The 19,603-nt window shown below is 50.8% G+C and overlaps 8 protein-coding genes across 8 annotated transcripts; 5 read left to right on the top strand and 3 right to left on the bottom strand.

Annotated features, from left to right (window-relative positions):
* Window positions 1-115: 115 nt before the first annotated feature.
* Window positions 116-839, bottom strand: BO85DRAFT_448325 (60S ribosomal protein eL29; the record flags this gene model as incomplete). Its single annotated transcript, XM_025659915.1, has 4 exons — window positions 116-158; window positions 249-351; window positions 644-695; window positions 833-839. 4 exons carry the CDS (start codon window positions 837-839, stop codon window positions 123-125), a joined length of 198 nt encoding a protein of 65 aa, XP_025516188.1. The 3' UTR covers window positions 116-122.
* Window positions 840-1,923: 1,084 nt separating this feature from the next.
* Window positions 1,924-2,907, top strand: BO85DRAFT_448323 (F1F0 ATP synthase subunit delta). The gene is made up of 6 exons (XM_025659914.1): window positions 1,924-2,071; window positions 2,148-2,170; window positions 2,263-2,393; window positions 2,503-2,591; window positions 2,655-2,744; window positions 2,801-2,907. Exons 1-6 carry the CDS (start codon window positions 1,940-1,942, stop codon window positions 2,831-2,833), a joined length of 498 nt encoding a protein of 165 aa, XP_025516187.1. The 5' UTR covers window positions 1,924-1,939; the 3' UTR covers window positions 2,834-2,907.
* Window positions 2,908-3,208: 301 nt separating this feature from the next.
* BO85DRAFT_468029 (uncharacterized protein) lies at window positions 3,209-4,732 on the top strand (the record flags this gene model as incomplete). The annotated part of the gene is made up of 1 exon (XM_025662229.1): window positions 3,209-4,732. One exon carries the CDS (start codon window positions 3,209-3,211, stop codon window positions 4,637-4,639), a length of 1,431 nt encoding a protein of 476 aa, XP_025516186.1. The 3' UTR covers window positions 4,640-4,732.
* Window positions 4,733-5,276: 544 nt separating this feature from the next.
* Window positions 5,277-7,752, bottom strand: BO85DRAFT_369985 (uncharacterized protein; the record flags this gene model as incomplete). Its single annotated transcript, XM_025655946.1, has 3 exons — window positions 5,277-7,133; window positions 7,184-7,551; window positions 7,602-7,752. The coding sequence occupies 3 exons, from the start codon at window positions 7,750-7,752 to the stop codon at window positions 5,277-5,279; spliced, it is 2,376 nt and encodes a 791-aa protein (XP_025516185.1).
* Window positions 7,753-8,640: 888 nt separating this feature from the next.
* Window positions 8,641-10,441, top strand: BO85DRAFT_448321 (putative L-cystine transporter). Its single transcript, XM_025659913.1, has 4 exons — window positions 8,641-8,973; window positions 9,043-9,060; window positions 9,154-9,592; window positions 9,664-10,441. Exons 1-4 carry the CDS (start codon window positions 8,933-8,935, stop codon window positions 10,030-10,032), a joined length of 867 nt encoding a protein of 288 aa, XP_025516184.1. The 5' UTR covers window positions 8,641-8,932; the 3' UTR covers window positions 10,033-10,441.
* A 224-nt stretch (window positions 10,442-10,665) lies between these two features.
* Window positions 10,666-11,703, top strand: BO85DRAFT_270120 (uncharacterized protein). Its single transcript, XM_025655081.1, has one exon. It carries the CDS (start codon window positions 10,853-10,855, stop codon window positions 11,381-11,383), a length of 531 nt encoding a protein of 176 aa, XP_025516183.1. The 5' UTR covers window positions 10,666-10,852; the 3' UTR covers window positions 11,384-11,703.
* Window positions 11,704-11,908: 205 nt separating this feature from the next.
* BO85DRAFT_468027 (putative C2H2 transcription factor) lies at window positions 11,909-13,061 on the top strand (the record flags this gene model as incomplete). The annotated part of the gene is made up of 2 exons (XM_025662228.1): window positions 11,909-12,015; window positions 12,116-13,061. 2 exons carry the CDS (start codon window positions 11,909-11,911, stop codon window positions 13,059-13,061), a joined length of 1,053 nt encoding a protein of 350 aa, XP_025516182.1.
* Window positions 13,062-14,584: 1,523 nt separating this feature from the next.
* Window positions 14,585-16,218, bottom strand: BO85DRAFT_370361 (uncharacterized protein; the record flags this gene model as incomplete). Its single annotated transcript, XM_025655957.1, has 4 exons — window positions 14,585-14,702; window positions 14,763-14,960; window positions 15,014-15,986; window positions 16,053-16,218. 4 exons carry the CDS (start codon window positions 16,216-16,218, stop codon window positions 14,585-14,587), a joined length of 1,455 nt encoding a protein of 484 aa, XP_025516181.1.
* Window positions 16,219-19,603: the final 3,385 nt, after the last annotated feature.

Below are 19,603 nucleotides of genomic sequence, written 5' to 3'. Positions count from 1 at the left end.
TGCTTTTTTGTCGTCGTTTGTCGGTCGCATGTAGGAAACACAGGAAATGATATAAGAGCAAATCAACCAACTCAAATCGCTTCCATTTCTTTTAAAACGTTTCTATATTAGTTGGAAGTAATTTATGCGATCTCGCGCTTGCCCTCCTTGCGCTCCTTCTGTTCGGAGTGTTAGTGTCGATTCTTCATTTCGGCTTCGCCCAACAGAAGAGACACTTCTTGTTGGATCGATCTTAGAGAGAAACGTACCAGAGCCTTGGCGGTTCCGTGAAGGGCGTGTCTGTGGTTGCGGCGGAACTTGGGGTCGACACCCTTGAGGGAGGGGTAACGGTGGGTCTTGGGCTTCTTGATACTGTTGAGTTGGAAAAAGAAGGCGATGGTCAGTGTTTCGATCTCTCTCAAGCGGTTTCGTTGTAGTTGTTGTGTGTTGATTCCCGAGGACGAATATGTCGAATGTTGGATATTGGTCGATATCCTCCATCATCAGGGCCAGAGTATCTATCCTCTTCTTCCTTCTCCCGTTCGCTGAACCTCAATTTGTCGAAGATACCGTCCGCTATCCAACATCGTGATATTCGTCCTCGGGCGATTCGTGTATGGGACAGATAAAAAAGGTAGGAGGAAAATCGGCTTATAATACGCACCCGTTACGGTGAGCCTTCTGGCTGTTGTGGTGCTGAGACGCGTTCTTGGACTCTGTAGAGATTCATGTCAGCTATACATCATTCTTCCATGTTAAGATGGTCGATAATCGCATTCTTCGTCCGAGAGGGACGGGAAATGCAAAAATAACGGGGGTTTGAATATTTTGGAGCAAAAGGGGTGTCACGTACTCGCCATCTTGTCGGATTTGTCGCAACTAACAGACGGTTGACGAGGAGTTGGCGGGTGAGGTTATCCTGAACGGAGCGGAAGGCCAGAGTCCCCAAGGCAGGTTCGGCTAGGGCTGGTTTTCTGTGGGATTTCGCTTACCGAGCACGGCTAGCGTCCTGCCCGTCTTGGTGTCTCTTCACTACTGTAGGCCTACTTCTCTAGCTACTGCTTGGGCGGGGGGTTGTCCTGGCTTAGGGTCTAGATTTGATTGTATTTGGGATTGTCGATTGCTAACTACATGAATTTGCTTACGATGCTTGGTTCTGCTTGCTACTTGAATACTTTCGTGAAGATGGTGGCGCATCGTCAAATGTTGGGAATGGCATTGATACCTGAGGCACAAAACGATCCCGTGATTGATGACTAACAACATGGCCGACTGTTTGGTCAATGCTGGGGAAATACTGCGTAGTTTTCATGATCATGAAGCACGCATTGCCCGGAGCTGTAGATGCCGAACATAGAAACAATGTGGTTGAATAACCAGGCAATCATAAACCCTGTCCAATTGATGTCGAATCGAGATTAATAGTGTGGATGGATATGGGATCCATAGTTACGATGACGGGAATGTTGACAGCCGGATATCACGTGATATTAACATGGGCCCCAGTGATGGATACATGCGGACTTGGTTGAATGACCTTCGATATGACAGTGGTGATGTTGATATTGGATGTCTTATCTCCTAGCCTCTTACGCGCCTAGATTGCTTCGACCATCCCAGTTTGTAGGATTGTAGCATATGCTTGTAAAGAATCATGTTAACAACTACCACGTTCAGATGGTAGTTTCACGGCCGAGATGCAGACAGATAAAAGCTAAACACCCTCAGCAGAGAGCGATCTCCGCACACTCAAAGCCAATAACCGGAGAACAAGAAGGAGTCCAGCGTTGTGCAGGTCAACGCAGCAACCGAGTACGGCGGTTCTTCTGTTGGCGCGTGGCCCACCACGTGACCGCCCGAGCCGCTAGGGAACAACCGGCATCCGACTTCGACCTTTGCAACTCCCAACTCAGGTTCAAGAGGGATACTATCACCACCCACCCCCTTCGTCCATTGCAAGATGAGCTCTCTCCGCTTCGCTCGCTCTGCCTTCAGGGCTCGTCCCTCCGCTTTCCGCGTTCCTCTCCAGCGCAGAGGTTACGCCGAGGCTGTGTCGGACAAGATCAAGCTTTCCCTGACCCTTCCTCACCAGGTACGCCTCCGATTCCGTTGAGCGCCTCTGTGCACCTGCCTATGTGTTTGATACTGACAATTTATTCTTTCAACAGTCCATCTTCAAGTCGACCGGCGTGTATGTAACCTCGCAATCCGGATAGGTCGAAAGCATTGCACGACCACCTTGCACCTTAGACCGCCCCATACTTACGAACCTTTCCCATATAGTGTCCAGGTCAACATCCCCGCCGAGTCCGGAGAGATGGGTGTTCTCGCCAACCACGTCCCCTCCATTGAGCAGCTCAAGCCCGGTCTCGTTGAGATCGTCGAGGAGGGTGGTGCCAGCAAGAAGTTCTTCCGTACGTCCGACCAACCGTGTTGATATTTGTGCCGCGGGCCGAGAGTCTCCAAATCAGCCGCTACACATCGTGTCTAGGACAAGACTGACATGACTGCTCATGAAATTAGTGTCTGGTGGTTTCGCCGTTGTCCAGCCCGACTCCCAGCTGAGCATCAACGCCGTCGAGGGTTTCCCTCTCGAGGAATTCAGCATTGACGTAGGTTCTAACCGATTCGTGCTTTATCCTCTGCGCAGTGCTAATCCGTCACCCTCAACACAGAACGTCCGTTCCCAGATCGCCGAGGCCCAGAAGATTGCCAACGGAAGCGGCAGCGAGCAGGATATTGCTGAGGCTAAGATTGAGCTTGAGGTAAGACAGACACTACCAAACACGACCCGAACATTCTGACTGACAACCAAAAACAGGTGCTGGAGAGCCTGCAGGCCGTCCTCAAATAGATACCTGATGTACATATCCACTCGCGACTTCAACTTTGAACCTGTAGAATTATAGCAATTCTCATGAAACATTATTTGCATGGTTTTCGGGGCAGAGGCCCATAAATAGCTAATATTGAAAATTAGTCTGGCTGATAAACTGGTTGCTGATGCCTTTCTCGGCTACACGCCTGCGTGGGTTGCTCTTTCCGACTTAGTCGAGGAGACCTTTGCTTTCGCCTTCCTTTCCTTCCTCTTCTACTCCTCTTTGTCTTGCCAACACCTAACTTCGGCTTCATTTGGTTTCTTTGGCTTCCTAACTGACGCTGAAAAAACAGACGACTGACATCTAGACAGGCTATGATGCCGCCTGCGTTCACCAAGCCAGTTACCATCATGCAGGAGCCCAAGGCCAATGATCCGGAAAATCCCTTCTGTCAGGCCTCGGACAAATCCCAGAGCTTTTCGAGTCGACTACAGTATAAACACCCAGAGAATTGTCCTGCCCGCCCAACCATGGCCCGCAGCGATTCTCATGATACTGACGCTTTCCACATATTTCCAATGGAGGTGGATAAAGAACACCCGACAAACCCGTCAACCTCAGCATGCAGGATGTTGGAAACTTTCTCTGATAAGGACACTGCCAACCCCCAAGGAGTACCCGACATGTTTAATGATGCATTTGTTTTTGAAAAATGGTATGAAAGCACAATCGAACCTTGCGGTATATCAGACCGAGATACTCCGTCCCCGGCGAGATCGGGAAACACCACCCTCGCTATATTGAATGAGAAAAGCTTATCCGAACGCAATAGTCGCGGTCCTGTGGAGGCTAAACCAGCGTGGAAACCGCCAAGACCTCCTAAACCGCGATTCTTAGCACACCTTGACATTGCCGGCTCCGAGACATACGAGAATGCAACTCCGAGTCCGATGCCTGCCTTGAAACACGGTCCCGTGGATCACAAATGGCTAGCACCTCCTAGAGCTCAGCTGTCCAATCCCCAGGGCTGTTCGAGGTCTCGCATTCGATTGGCCAACCGATCAATATTGCTAGAAGGTATGGACAATGATATCGGCAAGCGATACAGAGGACCCTGGAGTGACCTCAAGCTCGGCCCATCCCGATTCCTGTCCCGGCCTGTCAAACGTGGCACAAAGCCTTACCTCGTCAAGAACAATCTGAGCCAGCCATTCCCCGCCCCCTTGCCTTCAATTGATGGCTTGCCATTGCGCCAGGTTTTAAGAACTGCTAAGTCGAAGTCTGCCAAGACATGCGTCCGAAACCCCAGTACCGCCATGGTAAGCCCCCAAGAGGTACCAGAGCCAAACCTGAAGCGCATAGGGAACTGGCTTGGGAAGCCACTTAGCTGGATTTCTCACCTGTTACAGCCAAAGGAACGAGGTGTTATCAGTATAACCTTGGTTGGACAGCAACCACTTGAGCACCCACGTTCCGGATTTGCATCATACGAGTTCATTGTGAGCTTCGTTTGGCCATGGCCAAACCCAAGCGCGTCGGAGTCTATTGAAACACACCAAGGGCAAGAGCTCAACCTACCTGTTTCTTCATATGATTCCACCCGTCTCTTTCGGGCCGATATTACAATGCCGTATCTCGCTATGCGGCTGATCTTGGGCTTATGTAACGTCTTGCGGAGCCTGACACACAGACAAGTTGTGGCTAGCTTTGTGCACCTCTTTGTGAGATGCATCGGACTTCCAGTACTGTATGTACTAGAGAGGTTCAGCGTCAACTTCTCCATTCACCAAAGGGAGTCTGATACGACCCAGAGCGCAAGAGACCAACATGCGGCTCTTTAATCAATGGCTTGAATGATGTCTTCCTATGTATGATTGAGGACAAGGCGGCGCTCGGTAGTATGCTACTGATGGTACTCTTCAGGCGTGAAAGACATCAATTTTTTATTTTCATTAAAGAACAAGAATGCAGCACAATATGAACGATATGGCGACCATTATATGCAGGAATCGGAGAGACGAATGAAAAACCACAGCTCAAGGAGCACCGACTCCTACTGCTTATGAGCCTAGCACTGTGCATTTCCTCATAGCAGTATCTTATCATAAACCAATAGCCAAACAAAACCAACAATTCATATCCATTCCCTTGCTCATTGCAACCGTTCTGTATGGCTGCTTTCATAGCGTCATTACCGGACATCACCAGACAAGAAGCTCTTTCCGAGCACAAATATCTTCAACAAGCACGAAGCGTAGTTTCCAGAAGAACCAACACCCGAGACAGCGAGTCATTGGCACTTGTACATCATAACGTATTTCAAGATTGACATGAAGGGGGTAAAATCAAAAGAAACAGATTCATGGGACGCAATTAAACACCAAAGAGCAAAGGGGCATGTAATCATCAAGGTTGCTATACAGGGGAAGAAGGAGAAAAAGAAGAGACGTCAAGGACATGGCAGGAGATACCTTCTCATCAAGTAAATTCCACACCATGCTGCTGTCTTTCTTGACGAGCACGCGCTCTCTCCGCGCGTCTTCGTCGACGATTGCTTGCGTAGTCCCCGCTCGCTTCCGTCCCAGTAAACGTACCCGGAGACGCGATACTCCCTGTCCCATAAGGATGACTAGATGGCACAGGGGGCGGCGGGGGAGGCGGCATATAGCCCCCATTCCCGTTCTGAGGCGGTGGTGCATAATAAGCTGACGTCGCAGGAGGAGGCATACTTGATGATGGAGTGGCGGAAGTTGCTGGGAAAGCTGAGGAAGCTGCCGCCGCCGCAGCAGCCTGCTCTCGTTGCATCTGCTCTTGTTGCTGGCGTTCTAGCTCCTCGACCCGGCGCCAGCGGTCGTGCGAACCCCCCTCGTTCCCGGATAATGAGCTTGCACTGCCGGCGCGACGACGGGAGTTCCTTCGCTCTCTTCGTCTTGCTTCGCGACTGGCGGCGGCTTCTTCGTCTGTTAGTCTTCGGAGAGTAACGTGGCGTCCGTCGTTGTGCATCTTCACTTTGACGGAAACGGGGGGAGATGCGATGGGATCACGGTGGCGGCTGCTACTCCTGGGTCGGCTGCTGCTTCGGTGACGGCTGGCGCTGCGACGGCGATGTGCCGATGATGCAGCACCGAGGGCTGTTCCGGCTGCTACCCCTGAGGCGAGCTCTGTGGGGCCGTGTGTAGATGCTGCTGGTCCTGGGTATTCTGAGGCTGCTGGTGGGGGAATGGGTGGTCCTGGTGCCGGTGGTATGTCTGAGCGTGCTCCGTCTACTGCTCCGGATGCCATTGGGGGTCCTGCTGCTGAGACGATGGACTCGCCGTGCGGCGGATCGCGGGGTGGCCGGGAGAAGTCTGATGAAAGGTCTGTAGCTGTGAATGATGCCGGCCTGTCGCGTCTTGGGTAATAGCCCTCTCCGGGGTAGCGTCGCTTGCTGTTTGCCCGGGCTAGCCGCTCGTCTTCCATCTCCCGACGGCGCATATCTTCCACACGACGTTGTTCTGCATCACCTTTGCGGCGTGAGAAGAAACCCTTGATCGCTGCTAACGCTCCTGCTCCGAGCAGAGCGTCTCGGAGTCCGTGAGATGGCCTGCGTTGGGGAGCTTCAGAAAGATAGGTGCTGTTGTAAAGGTACGACGAGCCAGGGCTTTGGGGACGGCTAAGAGGTCGACTTGGTGGTCTGCTCGGGGGCCTGCTGGGAGGTCTACTGGGAGGCCTGCTCGGCGGACGGTTGAGAGGGGTATGCGCTGTTGGCTCCGGTCGTCGCCCATCTTCCAGCCTGCTCAAGCTTTCTTCAGTCATGCTGTCACTCCGAGTATGGGCTCTGCTGTATCGACCGGACTCCGTGTCGTTGTCTCGTTCGCGTCTTCTGTCGAAGAATTTCTTTGCGAGCCAGGCACCACCACCAAGTGCACCTAGTTTTAGAAGTAAGTTCCCTTTGCCACCACGCCGTGCGCCTTCGTCGGAAAGCTTTTCGTCTGAGAAGCTGGTATGCGATTCGTCGTAATCGTGTGGTCTGCCTCTGGAACGACGTCTGAAGAGCGAAGCCAGACCAGCTCCGGTCGCTCCTGCGGCGGCCATGGGCCCGAGGTTACTATGGCCATGGTCATCGGCAGCTGAGGGCCCTGAGACATAGCTGAGCCGACTTTCGTATCCGCCGCCCTCCATGTGATACCCTTCTGTGTCGTATAAATATGACAGCACAAAGAACACTGCGAGGAGGATGAAGGCGACAATCGCGTAGAGGATAAAGAGCACCTTAGGCGAGCCATAAAGGGTGAGACCCAGCGGTATTTGAACAAGACCAAGGATTGCGAGGGCGCGTCCAATCCATCGATGAATCTGGCATGAGTTAGCTTTTGGGCAGGAATCCAAACGGTCACACAACATACAACAAGCTTCAAGGGAACATGGTAACTTCTCCTGTTCCTCTCAATCTTATGAACAAGCCAACCCCACAGAATTTGAAAGATCACCAGGACGTATATTGCGAGCCCGATACCGTGATGCGGGTTTGTCAGGCTTCTCTTTGGACCAACAGCGAACCAACCGAACACAAACACAACGGTGCTCAGCAGTAATGTCAGGACTTGGCACCAGACATGCAGCTTGAAAGCCCAGAAAGGATTCCATCGAGAGTAGTATCGGATGATCAAAACAGAGATTGGGACGAGGAAAAGGAAGACGATTGTAGCGATGATACCGTGAACGGCTATGAGGGTATGGTATTCGGGCATATCTTTGAATCGGTTTCCCATTCCTGACATATGTAAGCGATTTTGCGCGACATAGAACAAAAAATGTACTTACCGTTGTATCGCATTGTGTCGAAGTTGATACCCATCAGATTAGGGAGGAGGAATGTGTCGCGCTCCGAGTCCCATGTTCCATCGCCGACATGCAGTGTATTCGAAGCGTAAGTACTGCTCCCCGCAGCGGAGAGGCCAGAGTCGACCGCCATGGTTACTGAAGACCTTGAGCTCTTATAGTTTCCGATCGACGTGAATTCCTCCCGATCTCATTGACACTGGAATGTTCGAACTACCGACGGAGATCTAGCGAGATCCCCCACTCCGAAGAATGCACCATGCGCTGATGGGAAAGGTCGAATGAAATCGATAGCAGTGGCGTCAACTTGAGTTCCCGGGGAATTCGATCGCGGAGGCTCAAACGCGACCGAGCCCAGCGTTGAAATGGTTGTTTATCTTTTGAGAAACAAGAGGCTAGCGGTGAGTGATAGGTATAGATGGATGGTGGGGGAGGGCTAGGTAGTAGATGTGACGAGGATAAGAGAAGCGTGGCAGGACACCCGCCTGTATAGCCAACGATTGAAGACCACTTAGATGAAAAGAAAAGAAAGAACAGCACTGAAGCAGATGAACGGATCGTGGGACAGGGAAGCGGATAACCGCCGAACGATCGAGATGCAGGCTGGAATGCCGCTGAGGCTGGGGCAAGCAAGCCGCTTCATCGCAACAACTGTTTTCTATTTGCGGTTTAGCCCGTCAGCCTATATCCCGGACAACCACCCGCTGACTCAGCCTTCTGCCGCGAGCGACCGCCTGCGCATGTGAGTATGATTATCATCGACACCAATTGAACGATCCCTCGCAGATTATCTAGTTATTGCATCTCGATGATCATAGCGTTGATTAATAGACGTGCCGATCCCGGTGAAAGCCGGGGCATAGCTGGACTAGAAGCCGATGACTTAGTCTCACAAGAAATGGTTGCTATTCAAATAGCAGGGTTAGTGTCTTGCTCAAGGTTTGTTGGATTTCCACTCCACCGACCCTAGTTACTTGGCCGATAGTAGTGAGGCCCGTTGGTCTTTCTGTAGTAGTATAGTGGCATCCATTGTGAACCCTGCGGGCCCAGGTTAATTAATCATCCCAGGAACGATCCACCAGTTTTGCAAGGAACCCAATTCCAGAGATCCAGCCAACAAAGTTGGGAAAGCGGTCAGGCCAGGTGACCGCAATCGCGTGCTTTCCGTATCTTATCAGCTGCTCTCTCCGCCAGCAGATCCACTCCATCCTCCCTTCTATCGAGGCATATAGATAGCCTCTCCATCTCGCTGCAGTGCCCCTCCTACTCCCTCCTATACGAGAAAGCAGCAGCAGAGCTACAAGGAGGTAACTATGGCAACTCAGCTAGAAATCTTCGTGAGAGCGCTTTCTCGGTACGTCTCCCTCCTGATCTTTCCGCCTTAATCTCATTTGTACCATGTACTAACACCATGGCAACGCAGCCTACTTGGCTGGATATAGTACGTCTTCAAACCCGCGAGTACTAGGGAGGATACCCATCACGACAGACGTGAGACATCGGGGGATTGTGCATACTAATCAACGTTCTTCAGCACGTTCTGTTGGTCTGCGTCCTTCTATCCCCAGCCGATCAACAACTTCCGGCGACGTTCGACAACGGGGCTGGCAATCGACTTTCCCACCATCAACGTGCTAGGCTTCGTGTGCTATACCATATATACGTCCGCTTTTCTTTACTCTCCCGTGATTCGTCATCAGTATGCGGCTCGTCATCCACATGCTAAGGACCCGACCGTGCGCTTCAACGACTTTGCCTTTGCTCTACATGCCGTCGTTCTTAGCTTTATCACCTATACACAGTTCTGGCCGTTTATCTGGGGATTCAAGGTCTCTCGCCATCAGAAAGTGAGCAAGCCGGTAGCAGGCCTTTTCTGGGGCTCTATAGTCGGCGTCACAATCGTCATTTTCATCGTTCTCGGCCAGAGCCCAAATAACGGCTTTGATCCATACTCCTGGGCGTGGATCGATGTCGTAAGTAGTCCAAAGATCTGCAAATGGCTAATCCGCATGTGTTCTGACCCCTGGCTCTTGTGTCAATTTAGATATATGCCCTTTCTTACGTGAAATTGGTCATCACCATCGTGAAGTACGTACCGCAAGCGTGGGTCAACTATAAGCGTAAATCCACATACGGCTGGAGTATTGGACAGATCTTATTTGATCTGTCTGGAGGTGTCTTATCCCTTGCCCAGTTGCTGCTGGATTCTAGCTTCCAAGATGATTGGAGTGGAGTCACTGGAAACCCCATCAAATTTCTCTTGTCGAACGTTACCATCTTTTTCGATCTGATCTTTGTGGTGCAGCACTATATTCTCTACAGAGATGCAGAGGACGATAGTGGTAAGACCCAGAACCCGAGTGACCGGACTCCTTTGTTATCTGAGTCCAACGGCCTGCCCGGGCGCAGTTAGTGTTTAGACTTCCGTCTCTCGTGGTGCTTTAGATGTCGAAACTTTGGAACACTTCGGCGGCCCCGACCCGTCGGCGGTTCCGGTTTCTTGGATGAATTGATTATAAGAACGTTTTCTTTTTGGAGGATCTTTGTCATGTGAAGAGCATCGAACTGGTTGACATAATATTTTTCGCTTTAAGATTTTTGGTCGGATGATGACTGAGGCTGAGAGTTTGTGACATGTATGACCTCATAGACCTCTCCGCCAACACAGCCGACGGAGCAACCGTCTGGAAAGATGGCTGTAACTCGTATACAGCGTCTACGGCCTGGATTATCACACGAAGCTGAAAATAGTCATGTGTGTTGGTTGGGGAGGAATGATAGACGGCCCCCTCAAAACCGTGACAATGTATTTTTGGAACAATGTCTTTGGCTCTCTCCGCGAAAGTGTATCTACACATCCACACCGCGATGTAACATGGCAGTGACACGCGATCTAACCCGGCCTAGGCCAGATCTGCAAGCCCGATGGAGGCCAGTCTAAGATGATCAAAGACTACTGGACCTGGCGACACCGCTCTTTGGCAGCCGGTCCATGCTGACAGCGACCCTCTTTCCGGGCCTTCCTGCGTGCAATCCTCCAGTCCCGGGGGCCCGTCACCTAGAAATACTGGCAACCAAGGCCCGACGGCAGGGATCGTGGGCTCAAGGCTTAAGTCCATCTGGCGGTAAGCCAAAATGATCTGCATTCTCAGCCATGGTTATAGCGTCGAAATGCACGCCCATTTGGGAGTAAGCGTGGGGGCCTGACCTTCCCGTCCAAGCAATCATCGCGAATGGTTGACGTCGTCCAACCCTCAACGGCGAGGGCCCTTGCCCAGCGATATGACTCGTACGACGATTATTCTCTTAGTTTGATGCCTTTTTTTTGCCTTGCCTCCTACCCTGTTGGGCCATCCTGGGATCGGATCACCTGGAACTTTGTTCAGAGGTTGTCGCTCGGCGCTGAGGCTCAGACGGCATTTAGACTTTCCATCCAGGTTCCCCATGAACCAGAGGATTCCGCATGCATATGTACGATGCAGTCGCCGGAACAAGTACACGACAGAACCAATCATCACGCAGCTTCGTCCGTCCATACGCTGGTCCGCCGACTCCCCGAACGGACGCGCCCTATCAGCGCCGAACAAAAGGTCCTGCAACTACTGGATTGGGGCTCAAACGTCATTCTCATGTCCAGAACCGTCTGTATTACCCATCACCACTTCTCTGGTGCCTTATGGAAATATCCTGTGACGCTCTTTACATCAGCCCTATCAAAGAGTTCGGACTTAAGCGGCAATGGAACACTTGCTACTTCTACATAAGCAGCAGGAGTCCTGTTTTGGCGTGGTAAACCGGGAAAAGCCAAGAGAAAAAGAAAACGCACACCCAAAAATCAGAGCACTAATATTGATCTGCTTGGGCATTGTGCCTCAGATTGGATGGATCGTCTTTGAGCAAATGTGTCATCCGAATAGGGTTGGTTCTAATCTTTCAGCCGCAGTGCATGACAATTCATTAGTTCTGCATGCCTATTCGAGTTACCAATCACCTCGCAGCAGCCGAATAAACATTCCCCTTGGCTTCTGGAGAGTTTAGACACGGGAATCCCGAGCTGCATTTCCAGGGCAAACGTGGGAGCCACCAGCGATGAGGGCCAGTACCAAAGTCAATGGTACAGTGACATCGACGCCCTAAATCCGATTATCGAGCATCTGTAAAGGGATTCGCTCAGCTACCCGTTGACCGTCAGCCCTGGGGGATGTGCATAGCCACATCTGACATTCGAGACACTCCTGAAGATAAGAATGTTGGAGAACCACGGCTTCTACTAGCTTTAAATATCCAGAATGCATCCAAGCCCGCCAATCTATGACAAACCATCCAAAGAAATAGGCTTCATCCCACCGAAACACCCCAGGTCGACTCATTACATGAACTACAAGTACCGCCGAAGGTACGTCCATGGACAAAGATACATTGGTGAGACCCATGCTCAACGGACTAGATTCCCTCCATACTGACTACTCTCAGAACAAGCGCACCCGAGTGTCTAGGGCACTTTTGACCAGTTCCGAACCATCCGCAATGACCTCAAGGACTACTATTAACAGAGCCATGCTGATGGTGCCCGGCGGCTCCTCAACCCACAATACGATGTCGTCAGAGGTGCAGCCATATCCTTTTCCTGCTATAGCCTTTCAACAGGCCCCCCTGTCAGATGCCCGCAGCATGTCTGGGTCAGTCCCCTACGCCTTTGACCAAACACAGCCCCTCCATCAAAGGAAGCCAGACGTTGGCACCCACTACTTTCAGGATCAAGAGTCCTACCCACCCTTATTCTCACACCAGACCATACCACCGCAGTCATTCAGACCCGAAATTGAATCCTTTCCCCCAGCCATACCAACCACAGACGGGGCATACTTTCCTATTGATCAAGAAGAATGGCTCGCGATAGCAGTATCACAATCATCTCCTAACCCCACAAATACCGACTATTACCTCCCAGAGTCAGCTCCGTCCTCATTCTCTCAATCACGGCTAACCCCCGTAACCACCGCATCTTTATCTTCCGCTACTACCGCAGACCTTGACTTCGACCTTGATCTCGACCTCGATCTAGACGATCTCCAACTTCAATCACTCTCCGACACCTCCTCCGCCCGCAGCCAGACGCGAGATCTGAACAACTATGGCATCCAAAATCCCGACGGAACCTGGCGTTGTGCATACCCCGGCTGCTCCTCACACGCCGTCTTCCGTCGGGGCTGTGATCTTCGGAAACACTATAATCGTCACCGCAAGCATCTCTTTTGCCGGTACGAAGGGTGCCCACAGGCTGTGCGGGGCGGGTTCTCCAGCAAGAAAGACCGAGACCGGCATGAGGCCAAACACAACCCAGAGATACCTTGTGAGTGGGACGGGTGTCAGCGGGTATTTAGTAGGGTAGACAACATGAAGGACCATGTGAGGAGGATTCATAAGAGGAGAGAGACTTGATGATTTCTCTTTCCCTCACCCCTTTGATCCTCCCTCCCTCTTCCTTTCTTTCTTTCTTACTCCTGCCCCCTCCTCTTCTTGAAAATAGTTTTTTCTTCTATCACCTTTCTACTGAACAAATCAAACGGGATATCCACAGTTTCGGGATTGGGTGGAGATAAATGGGACCAACGGCGCGATTTACTGGCTTTTCCTGGAAGGGGTTATTGGTTTTATTTCATTTTTTTTATTCCATCTGAGATTAAAAATGAGGGGAAATTGCACCGCCAGCACTGCAGGACAGTGACAGTGACACTCCACCTTGACCACTACTTACTACCTTCCCAACTACTAAATTGACTCACCATTCTACCTTTTACTGTACTTATACGTGTCTTCTTTTAAGTCGTTCTGCTTATCAAGTACCTTTTGCGTATCTTTCTCAGCCTTGTCAATTAATCCTTTCTGACGTGGTGTGACCGTGACTTCTTATCATCGCTGAGCCGCATACTTTACTAGCTAGCTGGCTAGACAACACAACCTACTACAGCAACTCACGCTCAATATCTCATTTGGTCTGAATCTCGTTATTCCTTCTTATTCGCTAAAAATATATTTTCTTCCCAGTTCATCGGATCTCAATTCATATCATTGTAGCCAGCTAGCCGCTCAGTCTGGCTAGCTAGCTAGTGCAAGTTGGGGTAAATTCAACTCAAATCAAGACATCGTAAATAAAAGGAAATGGGAAATGAAACAGAACCGTTGGGAAGAGTAAAAAAACGCCTCTCGTTACCATCCACAAAATAAATGAGAAAATTTGGGGGAAAAAAAAGGAAAGGAAAATGACGCCGGAACCTCCTATATGTATAGTCTGAGGGAGAAGCGAAAAGCGAAGTGGGAAGAAAAAGGTCGCAGATTGGGTAGTTGGGAAATAAGAAGCGAAGATGAAGATAAAAATAAGGAAAGAAACAAAAAGGGGGATTGAAATGGTGTAAAGAAAAAGTGCGAAAAGACAAGTAAGAAACACGGCAAAAACGCCCACTAGCAAAGTCTTGTACAAACCCGTGCACACTTCGCCAAATTATTTAGCAAGACGAACGGGGGAATCAAACTATTCGAACACAAGAAGCGAATGACATGATGCGAGCAATGCAAGAAGATGAACGAGGAATTGAAGTTGGAAGTAGAAGTAGATCAAGGCTCTAACAACATCTGGTATCACTGAAAAAGGGGGTAGTCGAATAGATGTGGAAAAGAAGGGGGTTATTGGTAGATTGCTTAGATAGTGGGAAGGTTCGTAATGCATGTGCAGTCAGTATACATGAATGCCATGATGGTCGATGATGATAGACACAGAATTGACTGCGTTATCCTCAAAACGTCACATGGACGGTTGTTGAGAAAGTCAACTCTTCATCTCAGAATAAATCAACGCGAACGGACGCTGTCGCTAATGCAATATCGTATAATGGTAACCTGCACTTTTAGAGCATATCGCTGAGCCGATGATGAAAATGGTGATGAGGCCTATGTGAGTCGTTGATTCACGGTACGTTGTTCCGACGGCGTCGTCCACGCGTACTACCTTCTGGCCTTTGCGATAGGACCTGCCTGAGAGCCGGATCATCTCGGCTCTTGTCGACATGGTGGACCCTGACGTGTCTGTTTCGTGACTTGTGAGCTGGCTTGAAAGACATTCGATGCGATCGAGTAGAGGCTTACCGTTGCAGATTGTCCGGTCGAGGGTATTTGTGCTGTTGGTCTGGACAGAAGGGGCATACATATCCAGGCGAATTATGGACAAGGCCATGCCGAATCATCTCGTTCTTCCGTTTGAATCCTTTCCCGCCGGGTCCACGCGGACAGCCAGCTATGGGGCAGAAATGCGGGCGATCCTGAGAATGAACATTTGCATGGGAGCTGTACATGCGATGAGCTTGGGTTACCGGACCGGTGGACGTGAAACTGCTTACTTCAACAGGTATTGTGTTTGGAACGGGGCTGCGGTGCAGCCAGGGTGACGGCACTTGTATGTGCCTGTGGAGACCGCTCCGTTCGAGTGTGTGGGGGGATTGTATGACCGATCACAGGTTGATGCTGGAGTTTGATCTGTCGGGGTGGGATAGCTTGTTGCGGGGCTCTTGGCCGTCTGCGGCGCAGTCTCATATGTTGAAGTGAGATACGTTATGTCCGCCTTGATAGGCGGCCGCCAGTAAGCCTGCTGGGATGCGGGCGACGACATGGCCGACATGTCCTTCGAGCTCGCTGGTGACAAGTGCGAGTAGGGGCTGGGCGGGACTTGCGGGGGCGGAGGCGGAATCTGGCCTAAGCGTTGGTGCTCCCAGACAGGTTCTGTCCTTGATACCGGGGGAGAAGAAGATGAGACCGGAGGCAAAGGCCCGAAAGACGAGCCATTCAGACGTCCGGCACCAGCAGGTGGTGGTACATCGGTAACACCGGCCAATGCCGTTGAAAGGGAGGGCAGGTTATGATTCACGGAGCTCGCCGTTGCTGACGGGTGGAGGGCGGGGAGCTGAGCTGTTGGCTCCGACGGTGCTATCAGCAACTTGCTCAATCGTTGTTCAGGATCAGGTAGTTTCCCATCCTGGAATAGATGTGAGATATGAGGGATATTGGGCGGCGTATGCTGCTGCTGTTCTTCTTTGAGCGCAGGTTCTTCCACTGGGATGGACGGTCGGCGTGGTTCCTTGTAGGCGGTTGGAGGATCCTTCGGGCCTACAGACGGGCCTCCTTCCTTGGGCTCGCTCGGACTGATCAAATTGAGAGCCTTTCTCGCCACCACATCTACAGGCTCCTTGGTCTCCACGGAGGATTTGTCCGGGGCGAATAGGATCTTGGGAAGGACCGGATAGGGGTCGTCCGCTGGAGTGCTGCGGTGAAGCGGATTTTCAGTTTCGAACCAGGCTATGTCAGGTCGATTAGGCTCTAAATGTCTGATCAGCACCGAGTTGCCCTCGATTGAATCGGGCTTTTGGAATTCCGGCAGCTTACGCGAACTGCTCGGAAACTGTGCCTCTGCATCGTGCTTAGGTAGACCGCCCTTGGGTGATTGATCTCCGGTATCGAATGGAGGCGGTGACACCTTTGGCAGGTAATTGATCGTTGAAGGCTTCAACGCAGGGGTGCGAGGTCCATCGGAATCGTATGATTCTGTCATGAAGGCGGCGGTTTTAGGCGCATCAGGTGCGCCGCCCCTTACTGTTTGATTTGGCCTGCCTGTACCTTTCGAGTGCCCTGAAGAAGTGTTTCAGAACACAGTCTTCAACCCGGAAAATAGACAGCCGCTCAAACGGTTTGCTAAGCAGAATAGGACACAATCCACTTGTCGAATGCAGGTGTGCTGGCACCATGTTAGCATGTACACAGGCTAGAGAAAGCGGTGGCACGACAGAGAAGGACAAAGTTGGATATGAAAAGGGTACAGATGGGATACCCTGTGCAACGCTCACTCGGGAGAAAGAGAGCAGGTCACAGAAGGGGGAATGAGACGCCAGACGAACGTGCAGGGCATGGGAAAATATTCTAGACAATTGTGCAAATAGCCCAGAGGCAGCAAGTAGCATCCTAGATCCGTAAGATCTCAAAGGGGAACCACGAGCTGGACCAATTACGACAATAACCAGGATGCAAGTTTGGCCAAGAATAGCCAAGGAAAGAGAAGAAGCAAGGTGACAATTGATAGCAAGCAAACCGCCAGTCGCAAGATATGGGGGGTTTTCTGATTACTAGCGATGGGGGGAAGGAGATGCAAAATAGGCTCACCTGCTGTCAGGAACCGAGAAAGCCGCAGGAACCGCGCAATGAGGCTCAATTGAAAGCGATTGCACGTCAGGACTCAGTCAACCACGGCACCACCGGGCGCATAGATCAATAAATCATGCGCGCGGGAATTCCGAGCCGCGTGGATAAAACTGGGGGTGGGAGAGGATGGGGGGGAAGTGGAAGGGAGGGGAAAGAAAAACAGTTCAGGATAAGGTTGAGCGCTCAAAGGTGGTGATGACGATAAGGGAGGTCACGATGTCACGATGTCACGGCTCGGGTCAAAAAGAAGAATAAAAGAAGAAGGTGGAGGAGCAGGGATTAGAGGCTGGAAAAATTCATCGTCTAACGGCGCCAGCAGCAGAACGGTAGTGGTCGCGAGCGAAGAATAATAAGAGTGGTGGTGTAGTAATAACAGTAGTAATAACAACAACAATAATAGAAATAATAATGGCAGAAAAGAGCGATAATCTTAAGCCCGAGTAATAATGATGACCGTGTCCGGTAATCAAGGGACACTGGAACGAATAGTGGCCGATGAAGCTAATGGTCCCAGCAAGCGGGTTAATGACGCGCTTGGCAGGTGGTAAAAGGGAAAAAAAAGAAGGTTAAGGGTATGGCCGCGGAGCGGTCAGCAGGTAGTTGCGCTGGAACGGCCGAACCGAGGGGAAGGATCACAGTAGTAATAAAGGAAGAGCGAGGTGGGAAAAGGCAGATGGAGACACACGGATAGTTTAGTTAGTTTAGTTTGGCGTGGCCGTCGTGGTGGTAGTAGAATTGAGGAGAATGCAGAGAATCAATCCACTCAGAAGTGAAGGTTGATCCACCGGCCGGGCTGGAAAAACGCGGGTGGAGAAAGCAGCAGGTTTGGTTTCTGGTTTGACGGTTGGAGGTAGGTAGGTAGACAGCAAGCAGCAGCAGCAGTAGCAGTACTTCCGTTAGGAGAGACCAAAGAAAACTGTAGCAAGAAACTGGCAAGGTCGGCAGGAGAGGGGGAGTAAGTAGCAGTTGCCGTAGTAAAAGCAGTAAAGAGGTACAAAATATAATAGTTGCAGTAGTTCTGGTTGGTTGATTCGTCTGGCTGGCTGGGCTGGGCTAGCTGGGTGAGAGCTGAGCTGACTGATTTATTGTCTTCTGCTCTGTTCTGTTCTGCCTATTCGGCAGCTTTCGTCGGGTTCCAATTCTTGTTTTTATTACTTCCACTTCCTTTTCGTCTTCTTTTTTGCTTTTCTTTTCTTTTTCTTGCTTGTGCTGTTTTCTTCTTTTCCCTTGGCTGGTCAGATGCGGAGGCTCTGTTGGCGTGCTTCCCAAGCAAACGGTAGTCAGTCCTTGGTTCTGCTGTCTTTGAAGAAAACACTAGTGAGGCTCCAAAGGAAATTCGGGTTTAGATTACTTTTTAAAACGGCATTGGATGCCCACTGCAACAAAATAGTAGGGACTGTAACAAGAGAATAATGAAGAAGAATCCACAGGACACGACGGAAGAAGACGGAGGAAATGAATGAAGCTGACTCTCCAGACGCGCGCGCCACAGCGTGCAGACAGGCAAACAAAGTGGGGTGAGCCTGGAGGGAGGGACAACACCATCAACCCGGGTGGAGAGGAAAACAAGCAAAATTTCTACCTACCGACAATAATTTCTAGTTAAGACACTCAACGGCCATCCAGAATTTTCTTGCCGGGGCGGGATAAATAGAGAAAAAGCCGCGAAAGAGGGTGAGGAAAGAGGTAAGGGGACGGAGAGGGGAATGTCTTGTGTATGTGTGAGATGAGGGAGAGGGAGCAAAGAAAGGCGGGTTCAGAGTGTCTCTCGCAGCAAGCTGTCTGATCTAGTCTGTCTGTCTGTCTGTCTGTGTGTCTGTGTAGTAGTGAGTGGAGAGACAGAGAGAGTTGTGTGTGCGTGTGTGTGTGTTTCCCTCAGCATGCTCACCATCTTTTTTTTTTTTTTTTTTTTTTTTTTTTTTTTTTTTTTTTGTTATTTTTTTTTTTTTTTTTTTTTTTTTTTTTTTTTTTTTTTCCCTTTTCCTTTTCCCACCCCCTCGCCGACCACTTCTCGAGCAGGAAGAATAATGCCACGTCCACGAGGCCGACCCGAGTAGACTAGACCCAAAAGGGAGCTCCACCTCTTGAGGCTCTCTGCATGGCCAGCGATGATTGGTCACCACGCGCGGGCACGGTTTAAGAGGCTGAATTGTTCATCTGCACCGAACCGTCGTAGAACTTGGCTGCTGCTCCGAGTGAAGGGAAGGGGGGTTGTGGAGGGCGTGTGTGCGTGTGTGTGTGCGTACGAGGGAAGGAGCCGTGGGCGCGTTGGCCAGCGTTTTCCTCGATCCTCTACAAACTTCCATAGCCCCAACTCGAAGCTTTTCATCAGATGATGAGGCTTTCTTTCTGACTGACTCCTCCCTTTCCCCTCTTCTCCGATCGGATAAAATCTATCGATCGAGGATTTTAATCTACCCTTTTGGGCCCAACTGTAGAAATCTCCCCTTCCCCCTACGGTTAACACATACACACACCCCCTCCATAATATATTATAATATATAGTCCACGAGTTTTATTAATAAATGGCCCGTCCGCGATCAACTTCAGTTCATTTCCCTAGAAACCTTACTCTCAGGTTTTTTTTTTTCCCAACCACAACGGCCGGCTAAGGTCGTACTCGGGTTGTTCTCTAAGGCGACAAGGCTGCAGTCCACAGCTGGATGGCTGACCGCCACGGGAAGGACGCGCCCCAGTGTTCCTTCCACTCCTCCCTACTGGACAAGCCTCCGCCTGGTCCG

The sequence above is a fragment of the Aspergillus piperis genome, assembly GCF_003184755.1.
Source record: "Aspergillus piperis CBS 112811 unplaced genomic scaffold BO85scaffold_7, whole genome shotgun sequence".
Lineage (NCBI taxonomy): Eukaryota > Fungi > Ascomycota > Eurotiomycetes > Eurotiales > Aspergillaceae > Aspergillus > Aspergillus piperis.
This window is presented reverse-complemented; position numbering and strand designations above follow the sequence as displayed.